At 48.6% G+C, this 23,809-nt stretch overlaps 1 protein-coding gene across 16 annotated transcripts in view; it reads right to left on the reverse strand.

Annotated features, from left to right (window-relative positions):
* MAMSTR (MEF2 activating motif and SAP domain containing transcriptional regulator) overlaps positions 1-23,809 on the reverse strand; it is a 30,067-nt gene that overhangs the window by 4,798 nt on the left and 1,460 nt on the right. For 2 of the 16 annotated variants that reach the window (XM_073796114.1, XM_033846240.2), the window contains exons 3-10: positions 22,639-22,677; positions 21,827-21,996; positions 21,464-21,648; positions 21,028-21,130; positions 20,620-20,814; positions 20,129-20,332; positions 19,996-20,050; positions 14,541-19,775 (exon numbers count right to left, since the gene is read on the reverse strand). In XM_073796114.1, coding sequence (XP_073652215.1) covers positions 19,492-19,775; positions 19,996-20,050; positions 20,129-20,332; positions 20,620-20,814; positions 21,028-21,130; positions 21,464-21,648; positions 21,827-21,996; positions 22,639-22,677 — 1,235 coding nt within the window. In that variant the 3' untranslated portion in view covers positions 14,541-19,491. Of the gene's footprint in view, positions 1-11,576; positions 12,810-14,540; positions 19,776-19,995; positions 20,051-20,128; positions 20,333-20,619; positions 20,815-21,027; positions 21,131-21,463; positions 21,649-21,826; positions 22,031-22,638; positions 23,806-23,809 lie in introns of those variants that run through there. The other 14 variants (XR_012328057.1, XR_012328058.1, XR_012328059.1 and 11 more) reach the window with 14 other exon arrangements.

Consider the following 23,809-nt stretch of genomic DNA (forward strand, 5'->3'; position numbering starts at 1 on the left):
AATCTGTTAGGCAGCCATAAATAACTGGATAACAAACTAAATAGATGAGTCTCTGCATTTGCAAAATCTTTTATGACTTTGGCATGAAGGAGGCCAACATGCATATCCTCACCTGACTTGAGATCCCACGTGCAAAGGTCCTGGGGCGGGGCGGGGCGGTAGTCTAGTTATACATGAGAGTGAAATGAGACCAGTGTGACTGGAGCACATGGAGACAGATATAGGTGGAGAAGTTAGCAGGGTGGGACCATGAAATGCCTTGTCGACCATGATGAGGACTTTGGGTTTTATTCTAAGACCGATGGGAAGCCATCAGAGGGCTTTAATTTAATTAGGGGAGTGATATGATCTGATTTGCTGTGTGGACATATCTGGCTGCTATGTGGAGAGAGGGCTGTAAGGGCAAGGATGGAGACAAAGAGACCAGTGAGAAGGCTACTGTAACACTTCCAGCATGCAGAGATGGTGGACCACGGAGGTAATGTTGAAATAGAAGTCTCATTTCAAGGGCCCAACAGAAACTCCTAGTGTCTCTCTGCCACAGTTTGACATTCCTGAAAAAGATAATCTGATGGGCTCAATCGGATTGATATCCATTGACTCATCCACCATGAGTCAATTACCTGAGGTCATGGGGGTGGGTCACCTAATACAAACACGACCACCATATTTGTAAGGGAGCTGATTCAAGAAAAGGTAATGAAAGAATACCCTAAGAATTGGGAAGATGCTGGGACTTCCCTGGCGGTCCAGTGGTTAAGACTCCACGCTTCCACTGCAGGGGGCACGGGTTGCATCCCTGGTGGGGGAACTAAGATCCCACATGACGAACGGTGTGGCAAAAAAAAAAAAAAAAAAAAAAAAATTGGGAGGAAGCTCCAAAAATGGGTACAGAGGAAAAAAAGGTTTGCCACTCACATTTCAGTGACTGAAGAAAGTCACGTGGTCATACCCAATTTCAAAGAGGTGTCGACGAAAACTTAATCAGTGGACCTAAGAAAGAAATGGAAAATTTTATTTGGGCCAAATTTGAGGATTATAACCAGGGAAGAGCATCTCAGAAAGCTCTGAGAACTGTTCCACCGGTTAGAAATCAAGGCACAGTTATATAAGTTTTTTTGAGACAGAGAGCTGTACATCAAATGATGTGTTATTGACAGTTTCCATAATCCGGATCTAAGCGTCATCCTGGTGGGTCACGTGACGCCTTACGAGCTCAAGAAGGAATGTTATCTTTTTTTTTTTTTTTTGCGGTACGCGGGACTCTCACTGTTGTGGCCTCTCCCGTTGCGGAGCACAGGCTCCGGACGCGCAGGCTCAGCGGCCATGGCTCACGGGCCCAGCCGCTCCGTGGCACGTGGGATCTTCCCGGACTGGGGCACGAACCCGTGTCCCCTGCATCGGCAGGCGGACTCTCAACCACTGCGCCACCAGGGAAGCCCTCCAGCCTTATTTTATACAGCTTGAATGGGTGGTGGTCACTGGACCAGGTTTTGCTATTTAAAACAAAAGAAAAGAAATTCTATGTTCATTTATTAATTCAGCATTCTCTATTTTCTTCATGTACATTTAAAAATGTATTGGGGGGGCACATTTTACATGCTTCTAAATTAAAACAACATCATGGTTAGTCATAGTTTCCCCAAATGTCTGTGACAACATCTCCCCTCATTTCAGCCAACCAAGCCTTCCCCTGCCCACCCCCATGTCAGTAAATGGCGCTGTCCATTTACTTCAACCAAACACTTAATCTTACCCTTGATTCTTTCTTTTACATTTTATCCACCAGCAAGTTGTCAGCTTTACCTAGAAAATATACCCTGAATCTGATCTTCTCTCCTTCCTTTACCATAACCATTCTGTCCAAGTCACCACCGTCTCCACCTGGACAGGTGTAGAAGTTTCTTTAAAAACAAACTAAACATTTTATACATAAAATAGAGAGTGTAGAAAATGCCCATCACGCAATTCAATAATTTCAAAATGTCCCCATTCTTCTTTCATCTATGCCCCTCATCTTCCCCCTTTTTACTTTATGCAAATCTCAGACAGCAAATTTTTCCATGCATGAATTCTGTATCTCTAATGGATGAGGAATTAATAAAAATATAACCACATAAATATCTAAGACAATTTTATAATAATATGTTAATATCGTCTATCAGAAGTCTGTGTTGAAACTTTTCTGACTGTCTCAAAAATGTCTTATTACTGTGTTTGGATCCAGATCTAAACAAACTTCACGGGAGCCGCGGAGGTGAGCGCAGCAACAGGGGTGCGGAGGGCAAAGCGGAGAGATTCCCGCAGAGGATCGGTGCCGACAGGCACTCACCAGCCCGAGAGGCTTGTCTGCTCACCCGCCGGGGCGGGCGGGGCTGGGAGCTGAGGCTCGGGCTTCGGTCGGATCCCAGGGAGAGGACTGGGGTTGGCGGCGTGAACACAGCCTGAAGGGGTTAGTGCGCCATGGCTGGCCGGGAGGGAGTCCGGGAAAAGGTCTGGAGCTGCCGAAGAGGCAAGAGACTTTTTCTTCCCTCTTTGTTTCCTGGTGCGCGAGGAGAGGGGATTAAGACCGCGGCTTAAAGGAGCTCCAGAGACGGCGCAAGCCGCTGCTAAAAGCGCAGACCCCAGAGACGGGCATGAGACGCTAAGGCTGCTGCTGCCGCCACCAAGAAGCCTGTGTGCGAGCACAGGTTACTATCCACACCTCCCTTCCGGGGAGCCTGTGCAGCCCGCCGCTGCCAGGGTCCCGGGATCCAGGGACAACTTCCCCGGGAGAACGCACGGCGCGCCTCAGGCTGGTGCAACGTCATGCAGGCCTCTGCCGCCGCAGGCTCGCCCGCACTCCGTGCCCACCCCCCCCCCGCCCGGCCTGAGTGAGCCAGAGACCCCGAGTCAGCGGCTCCTTTAACCCCGTCCTGTCTGAGCCAAGAACAGACGGCCTCCGGCGATTTACATGCAGAGGCGGGGCCAAATCTAAAGCTGAACCCCGGGAACTGTGCGAACAAAGAAGAGAAAGGGAAATTTCTCCCAGCAGCCTCAGGAGCAGCGGATTAAATCTCCACAATCAACTTGATGTACCTGCATCTGTGGAATACATGAATAGACAACGAATCACCCCCAATTGAGGAGGTGGACTTTGAGAGCAAGATATATTATTTTTTCCCCTTTTCCTCCTTTTGTGAGTATGTGTATGCTTCTGTGTGAGATTTTGTCTGTATAGCTTTGCTTTCACCATTTGTCCTAGGGTTCTGTCCGTCCGGTTTTTTTGTTTGTTTGTTTTTACTTTAAAAATAAAAAAAATTTCTTAATAATTATTTTTTATTTTAATAACTTTATTTTATCTTTATTTTATTTTATCCTCTTTTTTTCTTTCTTTCTTTCTTTCTTTCTTTCTACTTTTTCTCCCTTTTATTCTGAGCCGTGTGGATGAAAGGCTCTTGGTGCTGTAGCCAGGAGTCAGTGCTGTGCCTCTGACGTGGGAGAGCCAACTTTAGGACACTGGTCCACAAGAGACCTCCCAGCTCCACGTAATATCAAACGGCGAATATCTCCCAGAGATCTCCATCTCAACACCAACACCCAGCTTCACTCAACAACCAGCAAGCTACAGTGCTGGACACCCTATGCCAAACAACTAGCAAGACAGGAACACAACCCCACCCATTAGCAGAGAGGCTGCCTAAAATCATAGTAAGTCCACAGACACCCCAAAACACACCACCAGACGTGGACCTGCCCAGCAGAAAGACAAGATCCAGCCTCATCCACCAGAACACAGGCACCAGTCCCCTCCACCAGGAAGCCTACGCAACCCACTAAACCAACCTCAGCCACTGGGGGCAGACACCAAAAACAACGGGAACTAAGAACCTACAGCCTGCGAAAGGGGACCCCAAACACAGTAAGATAAGCAAAATGAAAAGACAGAAAAACACACAGCAGATGAAGGAGCAAGATAAAAACCCATCAGACCTAACAAATAAAGAGGAAATAGGCAGTCTACCTGAAAAAGAATTCAGAATAATGATAGTAAAGATGATCCAAAATCTTGGAAACAGAATAGACAAAATGCAAGAAACATTTAACAAGGACCTAAAACTAAAGATGAAACAAGCAACGATGAACAACACAGTAAATTAAATGAAAAATACTCTAGAAGGGATCAATAGCAGAATAACTGAGGCAGAAGAACGGATAAGTGACCTGGAAGATAAAATAGTGGAAATAACTACTGCAAAGCAGAATAAAGAAAAAAGAATAAACAAACTTCATCCATTGCCTTTGGTTGACAAGTGTCTTAAATATCTTTTAATCTATAATGATCCCCTTCCTTTTCTTTTAAAAAAAGCCATTAATTTGTTATGAAACCAAGTCATTTGTCATTTTCATTTGGCTGGTTGAGTCCTCTTTCTGTCATTCAACATGTTCCTGTGTTCCCTGCATTTCCTGTGAACCAGAGTTAGAGCTAAAAAGTGTGTGTGTCAGGGACTTCCCTGGTGGTCCAGTGGTTGGGAGTCCACCTTCCAGTGCAGGGGACTCAGGTTTGATCCCTGGTCAGGGAACTAAGATCCCACATGCCGTGGGGCAACTAAGCCCACGTGCTGCAACTAAGATCTGACGCAGCCAAAAATAAAATAAATAAATAAATATTTTAAAAAGTGTGTGTGCATGATTCTGTATCACAATTATAAGAAAGTTATGCTGTAAAAAAAATATTAAAAATATACCTCGAGGAATGAATTTGATCTACATTAACCAGCAGTGACAATAGACCAGTGAGGTAATAGTGGAACTGAGGCTAGAGACCAGTGAGATTACCAGATTTCAAGATTTACCATAAAGGTAAACTTACGACAGAGTGGTACCGACATAAAAGATAGAGAAATGGAATCCAATAGTGAGTCCAGAAACAGACCACATATATATGATCACTTTATTTATGACAAAGATATTAACACAATTCAGTGGGGGAATGAAAGAGCTTTTCAATAAATGCAAAATAAAGGCCATATATGACAAACCCACAGCCAACATCATTCTCAATGGTGAAAAACTGAAACCATTTCCACTAAGATCAGGAACAAGACAAGGTTGCCCACTCTCACCACTATTATTCAACATAGTTTTGGAAGTTTTACCCACAGCAATCAGAGAAGAAAAAGAAATAAAAGGAATCCAAATCAGAAAAGAAGAAGTAAAACTGTCACTGTTTGAAGATGACATGATACTATACATAGAGGATCCTAAAGATGCTACCAGAAAACTACTAGAGCTAATCAATGAATTTGGTAAAGTAGCAGGATACAAAGTTAATGCATAGAAATCTCTTGCATTCCTATACACTAATGATGAAAAATCTGAAAGAGAAACTAAGGAAACACCCCCATTTACCAGTGCAACAAAAAGAATAAAATACCTAGGAATAAATCTACCTAAGGAAACAAAAGACCTGTATGCAGACAACTATAAGACACTGATGAAAGAAATTAAAGATGATATAAACAGTTGGAGAGATATACCGTATTCTTGGATTGGAAGAATCAACATTGTGAAAATGTCTATACTGCCCAAAGCAATCTACAGATCAATGCAATCCCTATCAAATTAACAATGGCATTTTCCACAGAACTAGAACAAAAAATTTCACAGTTTGTATGGAAACACAAAAGACCCCAAAGAGCCAAAGCAATCTTTTTTTTAAAATTTATTTATTTAATTTATTTATTTTTGGCTGCATTGGGTCTTCGTTGCTGTGTGCAGGCTTTCTCTAGTCACGGCAAGCGGGGGCTACTCTTTGTTCAGGTGCACAGGCTTCTCACTGTGGTGGCTTCTCTTGTTGAGGAACACAGGCTCTAGGCACACAGGCTTCAGTAGCTGTGGCACGTGGGTTCAGTAGTTGTGGCTTGTGGGCTCTAGAGCACAGGCTCAGTGGTTGTGGCACACGGGCTTAGTTGCTCTGTGGCATATGGGATCTTCCTGGACCAGGGCTTGAACCCGTGTCCCCTGCATTGGCAGGTGGATTCTTAACCACTGTGCCACCAGGGAAGCCCCAAAGCAATCTTGACAAAGAAAAATGGAACTGGAGGAATCAGGTTCCCTGACTTCAGACTATACTACAAAGCTACAGTAATCAAGAGAGTATGGTACTGGCACAAAAACAGAAATATAGATCAATGGAACAGGATAGAAAGCCCAGAGATAAACCCATGCACATATGTGTTGTAGTTTATCTTATGACAGGGCCGAAAGCAAGCTTGTCACACGAGATGAATTGTGCCGAAGCACAGCAGTAGAGGGCTGCCGCTCGCTCAGGCAAAACAGCGCCATCTGTCCTGCTGTGGTAGCTTTTATTAAAGCATTATCTATGTTTACATTTTAAGACTTGTTTTCTTAACATTTCAGAAATGTCAAAGCAGCAAGATATGCTTCTATTGATTATACAAGCAATAAAGGGCTTTCTTGAAAACATGCCATGCTTCGTCCTTGAGCGCAAAAGCAGCACAAAATTCCCACCATTATTTTGATTATACTGAAGTAGCACAAGGACATTTCCTTGCGTTCCCACCATTCTGATTATACTGAGGACATCTCATGGATCAGTGCCCAAAGAACCCAATGCTTATTCGCAGGCCCCTGGTTTGCTGTGGATGGGGGGGGAGCTCAAAGCATTCAGGACTGTTCACAGTCCTGGCTTATTCGCATGCCCCCAGTTTGCCGGGGGGGGGGCTCAAACCAATCAGGACTCTTTGCAGTTCTGGCTTATTCGCCAGCCCCCAGTTTGCTGGGGGGGGGGGGTGCTCATGGGTCACGTCTCCTTTCCATGTCCTCAGTTATTCCACTATACATATGGTCACCTTATCTTTGATAAAGGAGGTAAGAATATACAATGGAGAAAAGACAGCCTCTTCAATAAGTCGTGCTGGGAAAACTGGACAGCTACATGTAAAAGAATGAAATTAGAACACTCCCTAACACCATACACAAAAATAAACTCTAAATGGATTAAAGACCTAAATGTAAGGCCAGACACACTATCAAACTCTTAGAGGAAAACATAGGCAGAACGCTCCATGACATAAATCACAGCAAGATCTTTTTTGACCCATCTCCCAGAGAAATGGAAATAGAATCAAAAATAAACAAACGGGACCTAATGAAACTTCAAAGCTTTTGCACAGCAAAGGAAACCATAAACAAGACGAAAAGACAACCGTCAGAATGGGAGAAAATATTTGAAAATGAAGCAACTGAGAAAGGATTAATCTCCAAAATATACAAGCAGCTCAATATCAAAACAACAAACAACCCAATCCAAAAATGGGCAGAAGACCTAAATAGAAATTTCCCCAAAGAAGATATACAGATTGCCAACAAACACATGAAAGAATGCTCAATATCACTAATCATTACAGAAATGCAAATCAAAACTACAATGAGGTATCACCTCACACTGGTCAGAATGGCCATCATCAAAAAACCTACAAACAATAAATGCTGGAGAGGGTGTGGAGAAAAGGGAACCCTCTTGCACTGTTGGTGGGAATGTAAACTGATACAACCACTATGGAGAACAGTATGTGCGTTCCTTAAAAAACTAAAAATAGAACTACCATATGGCCCAGCAATCCCACTACTGGGCATATACCCTGAGAAAACCATAATTCAAAAAGAGTCATGTAACACAATGTTCACTGCAGCTCTATTTACAGTAGCCAGGACATGGAAGCAACCCAATTGTCCATTGACAGATGAACAGATAAAGAAGATGTGGCACATATATACAATGGAATATTACTCAGCCATAAAAAGAAACGAAATTGAGTTATTTGTAGTGAGGTGGATGGACCTAGAGACTGTCATACAGAGTGAAGTTAAGTCAGAAAGAGAAAAACAAATACCATATGTTAACACATATATATGGAATCTAAAAAAAGAAAAAAAACTGGTTCTGAAAAACCTAGGGGCAGGACAGGAATAAAGATGCAGACATAGAGAATGGACTTGAGGACGCGGTGGAGGGGAAGGGTAAGCTGGGACAAAGTGAGAGAGTGGTATGGACATATATACACTACCAAATGTAAAATAGATAACTAGGGCTTCCCTGGTGGCTCAGTGGTTGAGAGTCCGCCTGCTGATGCAGGGGACATGGGTTCGTGCCCTGGTCCAGGAAGATCCCACATGCCGTGGAGCAGCTGGGCCCGTGAGCCATGGCCGCTGAGCCTGCGCGTCCGGAGCCTGTGCTCCGCAATGGGAGAGGTCACAGCAGTGAGAGGCCTGCGTACCGCAAAAAAAAAAAAAAAAAAAAAAAAAAATAGATAACTAGTGAGAAGCAGCCGCAGAGCACAGGGAGATCAGCTCGGTGCTTTGTGTCCACCTAGAGGGGTGGGATAGGGAGGGTGAGAGGGAGGGGATACGGGAATATACGTATGCATATAGCTGATTCACTTTGTTATACAGCAGAAACGAACACAACATTGTAAAGCAATTATACTCCAGTAACGATGTTAAAAAAACTAATATTAAAAAAATCATAATAATTTTAAAATAAATAAATAAAATAAATAAATAAATGCAAGAAATCCTATACCCATAGGGAAAAAGTAAGCCTTGACCCCTACCTCACACCATGCACAAATGTTAATTCAAGATGGATCACAAACCAGAAGGTGAAAGCTAAAAGCATAAAGCTTCTAGAACAAAACACGGAAGAAAAGCTCATGACCTTGATGGGGGCAAAGGTTTCCTAACTAAGACACACACAAAAAAAACCCAGTAACCATAAAAACATTGGTATGTTGGATTTCATTAAAATGAAAAACTGTGATTCATTAAAAGACTCTTTTCAGACTTCCCAGGTGGTCCAGCGGTTAACACTCCTTGCTTCCACGAGAGGGGGTGCAGGTTCAATTTATGAGCCGGAAAGTTCTGCCTACCACAAGGTGTGGCAAAAAAATAAAAAATAAAAAGCTAAAGAAAAAAAAGACACTTTTCATGTTTGCAGTATCTACATTTAACAAGGCTCATATGCAGAAGATATAAAGAATATCTATAAGTCAATAAGAAAAAGACAAAAGCTTCATTAGAATACATGGGCCAAAAAAAATTGAACAGATGGGCTTCCCTGGTGGCGCAGCGGTTGAGAGTCCGCCTGCCGATGCAGGGGACGTGGGTTCGTGCCCCGGTCCGGGAAGATCCCACATGCCGCGGAGCGGCTGGGCCCGTGAGCCATGGCCGCTGAGCCTGGGTGTCCAGAGCCTGTGCTCCGCAACGAGAGAAGGCACAACAGTGAGGGGCCCGCGTACCGCAAAAAAAAAGAAATTGAACAGATGGTTTGAAAATGATGATAAGCAAATGTCAATTAGCACATGAAGATATGTGTTCATTTTCAGGTTGATTATTTTCCTTCCCCCTCCGTCACTGTCCCGAGATCTACTCCCAACTGTTTCTTTTTACAGCTCACCCTCTCTACCCCATAGCTGAGGGAAGGGGGCGATTCTCAGGTCACTTTGGATTCTGGAGGCTGACTGTATGTGGTGGGATATTAGGATAGGAGGTATTTCCTCCTGGGATTCCTTACTACTGCATCTCCTGTCATTACCTAGGGAATTATTCTGACCCCGCAACCTTACATTTCTGCTTTTTAAGCCACTCAGTTGGGGGTACTTTGCTACAGCAACCTTAGGAAACTAAAAGTACCTAAGAAAGTGGGGAGGGGAGAGGGTTGTTTCTGGTGATTTTATGGAGTTTCTTCAGTGAACCAAGCTTCAGTAAAAGGCTGGCTGTTGCCCTGTCCATTTTAATTTAATTAATTATGTTCATGGTCATGGGGTGTTCCTTCCAAGAATTAGTTTTCCTAGGGTTCTATCCATGGCCCATTGTTCTCCCTGGGTGATTTCATAGTTTCACATGCTGTATTTTGATGACTCTCACATTTTATTTTATTTTATTTTTTTTTGCGGTACGCGGGCCTCTCACTGTTGTGGCCTCTCCCGTTGCGGAGCACAGGCTCTGGACCCACAGGCTCAGCGGCCATGGCTCACGGGCCCAGCCGCTCCGCGGCATGTGGGATCTTCCCGGACCGGGGCACGAACCCGTGTCCCCTGCACCGGCAGGCGGACTCTCAACCACTGCGCCACCAGGGAAGTCCTTGCTGTTCTTTTTAAATCTGCTTTGTGTATAGTAAGCATCTTTCCACTCTCTTCCGGTAGTTGCAAAAGATTCTATTGTATTCCTCAACTATGGCACGTCCATACTCCACCTGAAGGTTTTTAGGGTGTTTGTTATTTTTTGCTATTACAAATAATGCTGGGGAGAATATCCTTGTCATTTGCCATGTTTGGCTATAGTGTGGGAAATCTTTATGCATGCATACTAATATTTCTTTTAAAGGATATATTATTAGAATTGAAATTTCTGGGTCATGAAGTGTGCATTTAAAGTCAACTATGCTGTATAACTTGTGAAAAAATTTATAGTCTGTCCAACCCCATTTATATTCTGTCCAAGCCCATTCTCCCACAGTCTTGCCAAAGTTGGATATTACCATCTTTTAAAATTTTCTCTGATTTCTTTGGGGGAAAACGGCACCATCTTCAACTACATTTCTCTTTGAATGAGGTCTCTTTTAGTCTTTTTATCACTTCTCCTGAGCTTTGAAGTCAGTCTGCTAAGCGAGATTCTCGGATTCTAAAACTCCGTAGGCCAAAGTGAATTGAGTCATTCTTCACTTTGCTCGCCTTGAAGCTATTTCTCTTTTGCATGTTTTCATAACAGCCACAGCAAGCCTTCTGCAGCAACCCAGCCCTGAAACTTACTTTTAGTTCTTCTCTTTATTTGCCTTCTGTTCATTACGAAGTCCTGATTATTTTTTTAAATTCTAACATCATACATGTGAAACATTCATAAAATGCACAGTTTAAAGAATAACAGGGCTTCCCTGGTGGTGCAGTGGTTAAGAATCTGCCTGCTAACGCACGGGACATGGGTTCAAGCCCCGGTCCGGGAAGATCCCACATGCCGCGGAGCAACTAAGCCCATGCACCACAACTACTGAGCCCTGTGCTCTAGAGCCCACGAGCCACAACTACTGAAGCCGGCACGCCTAGAGCCCGTGCTCCGCAACAAGAGAAGCCACCGCAATGAGAAGCCCGCGCACCGCAACAGAGAGTAGCCCCCGCTTGCCGCAACTAGAGAAAGGCCGTGCAACGAAGACCCAATGCAGCCAAAAATAAATAAATAAATAAATTTATTAAAAAAACAAAAAAAAGAATAACAGGGCAGGGACTTCCCTGGTAGTCCAGTACGTAACACTCCGTGCTCCCAATGCAGGGGACCTGGGTTCGATCCCTGGTCGGGGAACTAGATCCCACGTGCATGCCGCAACTAAGAGTTCACATGCAGCAACGAATATCCTGCGTGCCACAACTAAGAGCCGGTGCAGCCTAAATACATAAATAAATAAATAAAAAGAATAACGGCAGAAACTCCCATCCAGATTAAGACCTGGTGTGTCGGTGGACCCCAAGACCGCTCTCGGGTTCAATGATCTGCTGGAAGGACTCACAGGAAAGCCGTTATACTCATGTTTGTGTTTTATTACAGTGAAAAGATACAGGTTAAAATCAGCAAAAGGTGCACAGGGTAGAGTTCAGGAGAGACCAGGTGGAAGCTTCCAGTTGTCCCTACCAGTGGAGTCATATGAACAGCACTTAAGTCTCCCGGCAACGATGTGGGACAACACATACTAAGTATTGCCAACCAGAGAAGCTCCCACGAGCCTTGGTGTCCAGGATTTTTACTGTGGGTTGGTCGTGTAGGAATGGCTGGATGCCCATGGGACTGACCTCAGCTACTCAGTCTCCAGTACCTCCAGAAGTTAAGCTGATACCATGTGGTCCAAGGCCCCGAGTAAACAAAGACACTCTTATCAGGTAGGACAAGCCAAGAGCTTAGAGGTTATGTCCCAGGAGCTGATCACTGGTCAGTCCTCTCTTTGGAATGTGCAGGGTTTAAGCACCGCAAGACTGTTGAGTTAACCCTTTACTGCACACCAGGGAGGCTGTCAGGATACGGAAACACCCAGAAAGCCTCTCTCCCTCCACTGCAGTTGATGGTGATCCTCACTTTTGTTGGCATATTTCTACCTTTCTTTATCCTTTTCCCATCTCTGGATGTGTCTGTAAACACAACCATTTTGTTCTGCTTGGTCTTTATTTCCCAGCTTTAGTGAATACAATTTATAACATAATATCCACCCGTTTGAGAGCAGCATTATTCATAACAGCCAAAAAGGGGAAACAACCCAAATGTCCATCACCTGCTGAAGGGATGAACAAAATACGGTGGATTCATAAAATGGCATATTATTCAGCCAGAAAAACGAGTGAAATACTGGAACCGAAAGTGGGGGTCTGGCTGCTCACCGCTCAAAAGCTAATAAAGAGGCAAAGTTGGTGGAAAAGAAAGTTTGCCTTATTTTCGATGCTGGCAACTGGGGTGGGGGTGAGGGTGGAATTCTGTCCAAAGGCCAACTCGCCCCCCTTGACAATCAGTGGGAAAGAGCTTTTATAGACAGAGGGAGGGGGCTACATGCAGAAACAGCAGTCAGCTCTGACCGTCGTCTTGAAATTGGTCATTGGTGGTCTGACCAGCGTCATCTTGATTGTTTTAAGTACGGTTAGTCTTCAGTTCCAGGGTCAGTTTGTTCCCATTTCCTTGAGGACAACTCTCAGAATTATGGCAGCTTATGTCATGGCTACACTCTGGTCATGATGTAGTTAACTTCTTCCACCTGGTGGGGATTTCAGTATCTACAAGATGGATCACAGGACATGACTCAGAATATTATCTATAGCCCTTGAAGAGGAACTAAAGGGCCTTGACTTTGCTTAGTGACTAAGCTATTACTGTTTTGTCCTGTTTGACTGCTTTTTTTGCTTCTGCATCTTCTCTCTTCTCTGATTAAATTTATTCTTTGGCTAAAGGTTTTCCACAGACAAAAGGCAGGCAGAGGACATGGCGGGGAAGGACCATACGGTCCTGCTCCATTTTAATACTGTACATGCTAAAACATGGGTGAACCTTGGAAACATCATGCTGAGTGAAAGAAGCTGAACACAATGGACCCCATGTGGCTCCATTCATATGACATATCCAGAACAGGCAAATCCAGAGACAAAAAGTAGATTAGTGTTTGCCTAGTGGGAGGAGCAGAGGTTTGGGAGGAAATGGGCAGTGACTGCTAATGGGTATGGATGGGGTCTCTTTTTGTGGTGGTGAAAATGCTCTGATATTGATTGTACTGCTGGATGGGCCACTCTGTGAATATACTAAAAGGAACCACTGAGTTGCTTCTGTTACTGAACCTAGCTTGGGTCTGCCTGCCCACGTGGAGTAAAGACAATCTACTGACACCGGGTTGTGGTGAAGGCAAGTGCAGTGTTTATTGCAGGGCACCAAGCAAGGAGTCCAGGCAGCAAGTGCTTAAAACACCCGATGGATTTCAGGGAAAGGTGTTTTGTTGTTGTTGTTGTTGTTGTTGCGGTACACGGGTCTCTCACTGCTGTGGCCTCTCCCGTTGCGGAGCACAGGCTCCAGACACACAGCCTCAGCGGCCATGGCTCACGGGCCCAGCCGCTCCGCGGCATGTGGGATCTTCCCGGACCGGGGCACGAACCCGTGTCCCCTGCATCGGCAGGCGGACTCTCAACCACTGTGCCACCAGGGAAGCCCAGGGAAAGGTTTTTAAAGACAGGGTAAGGGAGAGGGGCTGTGGGGTGCGTGATCAGCTCTTGGACATTCTCCTGATTGGTTGGTAGTGAGGTAATTGGGAGTCAACATCATCAACCTTCTGGTTCCAACCAGTCTGGGGTCTACATTCTTGTGGGCAGCATACAATTAACTTCTTCCACCTGGTGGGGGTTTCAGTATCTGCAAAACAGCTCAAAGGATATGACTCAGAATATTATCTATAGCCCTTGAGGAGGAACTAAAGGTCCTTGACTTTGTTTAATGGCTAAACTATTATTGTCTTGCTAGACTGTTTTTCCTTTGCTTCTGCATATCTCACCTCTCTGATAAAATTTATTCTTTGTAACTCGGGGAAGGCCTAGGAGGCTAAAGTGTTTCTACAGACAAGAGGTATGTGGAGGACATAGGGGGATCTGTTCCGGGAAGGCTCCATAGGGTCGTGCTTGGTTACACCTCCTGGTCACTTTAGTTTTGCCTTTTCTAGAATCATAAAGAATCGTTCCATGTTTAGTGTTTTGTGTTTGACTTCTTTCACTTAGCCTCGTGTTTCTGAGATTCATTCATATCCTTGCAGGCATCAACCATTCACCACCTTTTCACCGCTGAGTAGCATTGCACTGTGTGGGTGTCCCATGGGGTGCTTATCTGTTCACCATCTGATGGGCATTTGGGCTCTCCCCAGTTTAGAGCTGTAATGAATGATGCTGTTCTCAACATTTGTGTACAAGTCTTTATGCAAACATGTTTTCACTTCTCTTGGGAAAATACCTAGGAACCTGGTCATCTATGAGGTCAGAGAGAAGAAACGACTTGTCTAGGATCCCCAGATAGGGAGGGGCTGGGTTCAAAGTCTGAATGAAGGTTTGGCACTGAAGCAGTTTGCCCAAGGGAAGGAAAGAGCCTGTCTTCTAGAGAATAAATGTTCACAATTCCCATTTCCCTCTTTTCCTCCCAGTTCAGCCATCTAACGCCCCCCTGCCCTGGCTCTGAGGTCTTCATCACCAGGCTGCCTGAGGTACGGGAGTCCCCATCACCCACCATCAGGGATAAACAAGATTTGAGAGAAACAAGAGGTAACAGTGGACAGACTGAAAATGAGATAGCTGGACAACACCAAGGGCAGGGCAACCCTCGTACACACACGGTGGTGGCGTGGGGGGACACAGCCATTTGGCAGAGGACTGGAAATCAAATCAATCCTGTGGGGCGGTGACAGTCACTGACACTTAATGAGCACTTACTATACGCCAGGCATTGTTCTAAGCACCTTACACAGGTCAACTCATTTATTCCTCACACCACCCACACAAAGTACTATTGCCCTTGTTCCTATTATATGAATGAAGAAACTGAGGCACAGAGAGGTTAAATGGCTTGCCCTAGGCCAGGCAGCTAGTGATGGAGAGATAAGTCCACACAGGTAAATCTGGCCCCAGAGATGACCCTCAACCACCAAGGCACCTGCTTCTGTGTCAAGCTCTCCTGGGTGTGTTTCCCAGAGAAATTCTCCCACAGGTCCCTAAGAGGCTGTGCTCGATGATGACGAGGATCTCAGGTGGTTGGTGGAGTTGGGAGCTGCGGGGTGGTCATCTCCGATGAAGCAGAAAGAAAAAAGAAGGTGGACGATGGGAATTCCCTGGCGGTCCAGTGGTTAGGACCCCATGCTTTCATTGCTGAGGGCCCAGGTTCAATCCCTGGTTGGGGAACTAAGATCCCACAAACTGCGAGGCCAAATAATAATGATAATAATAATAATAATAATAATAACGTAGAGGTAAAAGGCAGAGTAGAATAGAAGTCAGTGATTGGAAGCAGCCAGTTAGCTATGTGGTAACAGAGAAAGGAGGGAGAAAGAGAGAAACGAAGGGAGGGAGGGAGAAATGGGGTTGGAGGGGAGAGAAGAGAAGCAGGGGGAAGGAGAAGGAGGAGAAAAGCAAAATATATTCTTCTCCAGTCTACCCAATGAATATGAATGTATCTTTCTGGGGAATACGTCTATAAAATAAATTGGTAATTTGTCAAATATATTTTTGGTGTTTTTCATGCTTCCATTGAGATCGTGGGATGGCAGCATGGTGGGGGGTGGGGTCCCCATCTGACCTCAGCCTCCCCCCAGCTCCCCGATAGGTCCAGCCCTCATTTTTCCCCACCCCCTTGGGGGAGGCCCAGTCCTTGCCTCAGGGGCAGGAGGAAGTAGCTGACATGTCTGGAAGAGGGCTGAGGGACAGGCCATGGAAAATGCAGGACCCAAGCCCGCCCCTCAGACTCTGGACTCAAACCTGCACACTCCTCGCAATCCTGGGTCTGTCTTTCAAATCTCCACCTTCCAGAGAATTCCTTAGCCGCCCCTAGCCCTGACTGTCTTTGAAACTGCACACAGGGCCCACAGGCTCTCAGCCCAAGGCCACCCTCCTCTGGACACAGAAGAGATGGGGACAGAGTGAAGACACAGAGGCAGGCAGAGATGGGAACAGACTGATATAGGGGTATAGGCATAGAAGTGTCAGAAGGGAAAGAGAGACAGAGGAAGACCTGCCAGACCCCTTCTGATCTTTCCAGGGCTGACTGTACCCTTTTCCCAGCAATTTTCATCCTGATGTGAAGGGTCCTGTAGGACTCGGCCGCCACCCACCTCTTCAGCCCTGAATTCTGCCGCAGCACCAACACCCACCTTTTATTCCAGGAACCCTGACCTCACAAGTTTCCCCAGGTGGCAGCGCCCTTCACACCTTCAAGCATTTGCATGTTCTTCTCCCTCTACAAGGATGCTGTCTTCCAAGAGGTTCCTCTGACCAGCTTCTCCTCACCCTTTGCGTCTTGGCAAAAATATTTTCTCTGACCACCCTGTCCCGTTCCCCTGCAGCTTCTGGTCACTTTCTAGGAGTCACGCCCCTCCTATTCCTTGTACCTTTGCCATGAAAATACCTATCACCCTGCCTTGGGACTCTCTTTGCAAATGTCTGAGCTTCACCAGAGCAGAGATTGAGGTTCTTTGATTTTTCAACCCTGAGGGTACAGGCTGTAGACATATTAATCTGATTTAAAACCCTACTCCAGGGGCTTCCCTGGTGGCGCAGTGGTTGAGAGTCCGCCTGCCGATGCAGGGGACATGGGTTCGTGCCCCGGTCCGGGAAGATCCCACATGCCGCGGAGCGGCTGGGCCCGTGAGCCATGGCCGCTGAGCCTGCGCGTCCGGAGCTTGCGCTCCGCAACGGGAGAGGCCACAACAGTGAGAGGCCCGCGTACCGCAAAAAAAAAAACCCAAAACCCTACTCCAACACCTCCTGCCTGTGTGACACTGAGCAGGTCGCTCCCCTTCTCTGATCTTTAATTAATTCATCTGGAAAGTAAGGAGGACAAATTCTACCTGATTGGTTTGGAAGACATCAAAGATTCCCTTTGCCTCATGGTAACGAGCATTTGTTCCCTTCCATTTTTGTCTTGGATCCTCAATGTTCACCAGAGTTTACACACTTCGAGGCACTAGAATTGTCGATCAGCAGCTAATAATGGTGATTAATGTTTATCATCACACGTCACATGCCAGGTCCAGTTCATGGACATTCTCAGTGAACTCTCTCAGCCACACTTGGCTGTAGGTACAAATAAGGAAACTGACATGACAGCAAGCCAGGGGAAGTCACTGGTTCTAGGTCCTGTAACACATAACTAATCCACTGTACCTTCCCACCTGTAGTGGACACTGTTGGCAGCCTGCCCAGGTCCCCTCAGATTCCTCTTACCAGGTCTGTGCACCCAACACCCGGCTTCTGTGTGCTTTATGCATTAATCATGGCTTTTTATTTCTGTATTTCTGGTGCTTTGACATCTGGGGCCTTGCTGACATTGGAGGGACTGCCCCTCCCAGGGCTAGCCAATTCCTAGAGGTAATAAAGGACTGACATGTAAGTATGCCTTTCACATGCAAAGCAACCAACCCAGAGCCCATACCCCCAACCACTTCCTTTATGGCATTCTATACTTCAGGTCACTTTTCATCTGCCTAGTCACCCCAGGGCCAAGTTCCAGGCAACTGGGGACAACCCTTACACCCCAGAGCCTGCTGAAATTATTCAAACTAGACAATCCTAAGCTTACCCTGCCTCATCTGTTCCTTCCCAAGGAAACCACAGTCAAGACTCTTGTCCAAGTTTCTCCTCTTCCCCTCTAACTCCTGACCGACCCTGGTGCCCTGCAGAGCTTGGCATGCCCCCTTCCTTTGGGATCTCTGAAAATAACAAACTATCTTTTCAATGGCAATTGTCTCCCGATCTACTGGCCTCACCATACCTGAATGATAATAAATCTATATTTTAAAACAGTTTGCTGCTAAGGGCTTACCCTGCAACCTTGTTCCCAAGACTGCCCTTGAGCTTGAGGTGCCTGGAGTTTATATCCTGGCCCCTTCTTGTGACCTGTGGCCCATGACTGCCTAGAGGGGTGTAGTGGCAGGTCTCCGAAGACAGTGCCCAATGACCACGCCCCCGGTATTCATACATTTGTGTAGTCTTATCCCATATCATATTCAGCCTGGGCTACCTTGACTCGCACTAACCAATAAGATGTGGTGGAAGTGACGTTGTGCCAGTTCCAAGCTTAGTCTTTCAGAGACTGGAAGTTTTTGCTTCCTCCCCTAGGAATGCTCAATTTGGGGGGCCGTGAGCTACCATGTGAGGGGTCCAGCTACCTGCTGGAGAAAGGAACCACATGGAGAGGGAGAGCACTGAGACCAAATCCAGAATGAGAGAAGTCCAGATATCCCACAGCCCAGTAGGGTCAAGCCTACTAGCCATCCCTGCCCAGGTGCCAGAGGCACCTGAGTGCGCCATCTGGGATATTCCAGCCCAGTTGGGCCTTAAGAGGACTGCAGCTTTAGTTGACATTATATGATGCCTCACTGAGCCCCGTCAATCCATGGAATTGTGAACAATCACAGACAGGAATTAAGACTCTAAATTTAGGGGCGGTTTGTTATTCAGCAATAATAAACCCAAACAGGGATCTCCCTTTGCCTCAAAGGCCCAGTTCCCTTTGCCTCAAGGAGGGAAAGACTCTACCACTTAATTTATCCTGCAGAGCTCCCCATGGGATCAGGCTAAGGCTGGGACTTCACCTGAAATCGCATTCTAGCTAGTCTTCTCCCCCATCGCTGTCCTGTTTCATCTATTCCTTCATTGGTTTCTCCTGGGAGCATTTCTTTCCCAAGTCATGGATACACAAACCTTGTCTCAGACTCTGCTTCCGAGAGAATCTGACCCCAGATGTGACACATCTGATTTTTCTCATCTCCAATCAGAAGCCAAGGGTCTGGCAGACTATTCTCTCTCCCTACTCTTCCCTGTCCCTCTCCTGCATCCAAAAAGCACAGACCACCTTCCAGACTCCCCAGCAACAGGCATCCATCTAGTCAGTGGGACGGGGGGATGAAAGTGGGAACAAAAACATCCAGGAGTTCTCTGAGGGGAGCAGCAAGCAGCTTGTTTTGCCCTGGTCAGCAGCAAATGAAACCTCTTTGCCCCCAACCACACAACCATGGAGGGGATCACATGGAGGTCAGGCAGAAGTCAGGAGGTTGGCATGTCAGCAGCAGTGCAGGGGCCAGGTGGGCATGAGAGTTGTCTCTGATTTTGTGTCTGTGGTGGGAGTGATTCTGCTAGTTGTTCCAACCCCTCCCTCAGGGAGTCTATCTCTGTGGCCTCTCCATCCCCACCAGTTCACAGTCCCTGGAAACCCCAAAATCCATCACCATGGATCCTCCAGCAGGTCCCACAGCCTGGTGCCACTGGAATCAGATAAGTCAGCAGAGAAAATGCTGGGGGCTGGGGGGCCACAGCCCAGTGGGGGACCCCCACTCAGAGCCTCCAGCCAATCCAAGGAGTCGGTGGGGCCCCTGGGAGAGGGGGACGGGGAGTTCGTGGGGGATGGGAGCGAGGAAGAGAAGACAGATGAGAGGCCTTCAGAGTCCGGGGAGGGGGACAGCAAGTCGAAGGAGCCGGGGAAGTCCAGGGGAATGGGGGGCAGCATGTCTGTAGGGAAAGGAATGAAGCGTGAGCTTAGGAAGGCAGGGATCCGGACCCCAGCTCCCTATTCGTCCTTTCCAGGAGTCTAGGCCCCCAGCGCATTCCTCCCTAGGACTCAGGAGTCCAGACACCTCAGGAGTCCAGATACCAACCTATTCCTCCCGCGAACACAGAAGCCCAGAACCTCGGCCCCCTTTCCCCCCAAATCTAGGACTTCGGCTCTTACCCTCAGGCTCCACCTGATCCTCCAGGATGTCACTGATGCCCCGGTTCGGAAGCAACTGTGGACGGGCAGAACTGGCGTGAACCTGGGACTCCAGCCTGATCCTGACTGAGACCCTAGGCCCGCTCCCTCTCACCTGCGCTCTGCGGATCGCTTCCTGCAGCTCCTCCTCCAGTGTCAGGGCTGTCGAGGCTGCTGCTGAAGAAGGAATCGGTACTGGAGCTGGAGCTGGAGCCTGAGCCGTCGATGCAGCCGGAGCCGGAGCAGGAGCCGGAGCCGTCACAAGGGTTTCCGCGGCACGTGGAGGGGGCAGCGAGTGAGATGTTTGACTCGGCTTCAACTAGAACGGCGAAGAGGGCGAGTTCCTATAAGCCGTGCCCACGGGGAGCAACCCTAACCACTCGCTACCTGTGGCTCCACCTCCTGGTCCCGGCCCAGGCCTTCACTCACCCATGGCTCCCTTCGGCTTCGCCCCCTATTCTTTCATTGGCTTCCCTTCCCTTAAGATCCTCCCACTTTGCTCTTAACCGCGCCCCACACACTTTATTGGCTATTCTTTTCTCGACTTCCCGCCCCGTCCCGCTTTGACTTCTCCTCATTGGTCCACGCGCGTAGTCCCGCTCTCACCGAGCCCGGCCTCCCAGCGGCTCCCAAAGCCTTGCGCCTGAAGCGAGGCCAGGGAGCACCCGCCGGACCTTCCTCGCGCCGCGGCTTCGGCCGCTCGCGGGGCGGGGCGCCACCGCGCATGCGCTCCAGGAGCATCGACTTGGTCCCAGACACTGGGAGGCCCCGCAGGCGCAGCTGCTGCCGGAGCTCTGAGACCTAGGGAGGGAGGCGGAAAGAGGCGGTGCTAGGCGGGCTCCGGGGCGCAGGTGGCGGGGAGGGGGAGGTTGGAGCTGGACATTTGGAAACCGAGAGAGGAGGGACTGGGGACCCTAGGTCCTGGATCTCCAATGGAGCAGAGGCTGCAAGGTTAGACTTCTGGGTCCCCACTGAGCGAGAGGGCCAGCCTGGGAAGCTACTCCCCAAACTCACCGTCAGCTCCTCCAGTTTGAGAGTCTGAAGTTCCAACTTGTGTGGAGAGGGCGAGGGGCTGGGGACTCCTGGTGGGGAGGAAGTGAGGGGACTGAGCTTCATCCTGGCGAGAGTTGTGAAGGGAAAACAGGTTAGAAGGAGCAGAGAGAAAAGGCATTCTGGAGTCCTCAAAGACAGGGGCTCATGAAGATGCAGGAAAGCAAGGGACCTGAGTTCTGAAGCTCCGCGAGAACAGAGGAGGCTAGTTCCGGTGCCTGAGAGACGAGGAACCGCGGCAGGGGGCGGGGGTGGGGAGGAGGTGGCTCAGGCTCTCGGGGATGAGGTCAGGATTTCTGGGAACTGAAGGAAGAGGGGCCGGGGATTTGGACTCTTGCGTCCTGGGGGAGGAGGGAGCTGGGGGCCTGAACTTCCCAGAGAACAAAAACAGGGGTCATACCTAGGAGGTGGCTGCTGTGAGTTTGTCCATTCCCATGGAGGTGGTCCAGGGGGACCCAAGGCCGACCCTTCAGCCTGGGGGTCTGCCCTGGACCCTTGTCTCGGCTCTGGGGGCATGTACTGGTGGTATGTCAAGTTCTTCTTGGGCTTGGGCTCCCTCCAATGTTGGGAGATCTTGGGAGACTCCTGAAAAAGCAGGTATGACGTCAAATGCTTCTGCTCCATTCCCACTTTCCTGCCCCAGAGCCCCATGAAAAGTATGGGGTCGGCTTGTCCCCATCAGAGAGGAGCAAAATGGGCAGCAGTAAGGAGGACCAAGGCTAGACTCTCAGCGGGACTTCCCTTCACTCTGGTCGAGACTCACCTTCTTCAGGGACCGCCAAGGGTAGTGTTTTGGCTCAGGGAGAAGGACCCCAGGGCTGAAGAGGAAAGGCGCTGGGCTTGAGGGTGAGGCTGGAGCCAGAGCCGGGTCTGTGGCTGAGATCCATGGATCTGGATCCGAGAATGGAGAGGCAGCAAAGGACCCTGAGAGGCCTGCAGGCAGCAAGCCAGGCAGGGAGAAACAAGGCTGCATGGGAAGGAGGACCCTGGAGGCCCCAGCCCCCGCCCCCCCCCCCCCCCCCCCCCGGGTGCAAGAGGACAGAGCCAGGGAGTGAAACCCAAGTGGCGGGAGCTGGTTGTCTGGACTCCTGGATCTAAGGGCAGAAGTGCTAGGGACCCAGAATTTTACATTCTGAAGAAAGGCAGGAATCTCCTCCTCAGTCACCGAGGGGTGTGGTAGCTGAGGATCACAGATTCCTGGGGTTTTGCTGGGACAGGGGTGGGACCAGCACTCCTGGTTCTTGGGGAGAAAGAAGCTGAAAGCCACATCCTGAGATTTGTATGTGTGCCAAGTGTGGGGTGTGGGATGCCTGTCTTCTCCAAAGAAACAGGATCTGGATCCATGCATTTCATTGGAGTGGGAAAAGCCCAAGAGCAGGAAGAAAAGCTCCTAGGGGTGGGGCAGCCAGGGATCTGTACTCCTGGGTCCTGGGGAAGGGCAGGATGGGATTGCAATGTACCCTGGGGCATAGGGGCTGAGGCTCGGGAACCGAAACAAGATGTGTGGCAGCTGCACTCCAGGGTGCCCCAAGGGAGTAGGGCCGCCATCCCCTCCCTTTCAGGGCCCACACTTACTCGTGTCCTGATAGCGTCTGTGGATCCGAAGCTGGAGGACTGTGGAGGAAGGTGGGAGGAGAAAGGCGGGAAGGGAGTGTCCAAGAGCCTGGCCTGGCAGGCGAGTGTGAGCTGCAGTTGTTGGCGGGACACGTGTGCCCAGCCCCCTTACACACCCCGTGCAGGCGGGTGGGCGGGCAGCCTGCTCCCTTCCAGGGCCTCCTGCTTGTTCCCTGCCAGCACAGCGCCGAAGGCCAGAGCCGTTCTGGGGCCAGGAGCCAGCCAGCGGTGCAGGCAGGAGGCAGCCCTGCCCCCAACTCCTCCACCTGCCCCCTTCGTCAGCTGATGCCCACCCCATCCTCCGCCCAATCACCATCTTAGTGTTTGTACCTCGCCCCCTTTCATCCCCGCACCCCGTTTTGCACACGCCCACTCCCTTCTGCACTACCTCTGGGCCTCCCCTCAGTCGCCCCCTTTGCACACCCACCTTCAAACACGCATTTCCCTGGCCTCTATTTTTGCATCTACAGCACTTTTGTGCACTGGTACCCTTTGCCACTCTTCATCCTAGGCTCACTGTCTCGGCACACACCCAGCCACGTTAACGCATTCAGAATTTGGCCCCCAGTTGTGGAGCAAGGATCTCTCTTTGCACATTTCTTTGTACACGTGCACTCTTTTGCACACTCCTTGCTCTTTGGTTACTGGTGTCTTCGCACCCACCCAACCACAGAAGCAGACTCATTTGCACACTCAGGTACACTCTGTCTACTCAGGACTTTACCTCCAGGTGTATCCACTTGCACACTTTTCACCTGTGCTGGGACCTGAAATGCAACCTTTGCCGCTTTCAAGGCTTGAGAGCTCATTGTCCCCTTGCCCACAGTTCCACACTGGGCGCTCCTCCGATTTGCACAGGTGTCAGTTTAAGCCCCTGTTCCTTTGCAGTACCTGGTCCTCTGCACACCCACCCCTAGCCGCCCATTCCCCACTATTCACGTGAGCATTGCACCAGCCATTTGCACACTCACTGTCAACCACAACTCCACCCCTTTGCTGGGGCCTCCTTTACATAAATAATCTCTTGCACAGAAAACACATGCCTTTGGCATGTGTCACCACCCCCCTCCCATGTCACCCCGCCGTGCGGACTCCCAGACTCCCTTCCCTACGTGCACAGAGAGAAGACTCT

Source organism: Tursiops truncatus, chromosome 19 (assembly GCF_011762595.2).
Source record: "Tursiops truncatus isolate mTurTru1 chromosome 19, mTurTru1.mat.Y, whole genome shotgun sequence".
Lineage (NCBI taxonomy): Eukaryota > Metazoa > Chordata > Mammalia > Artiodactyla > Delphinidae > Tursiops > Tursiops truncatus.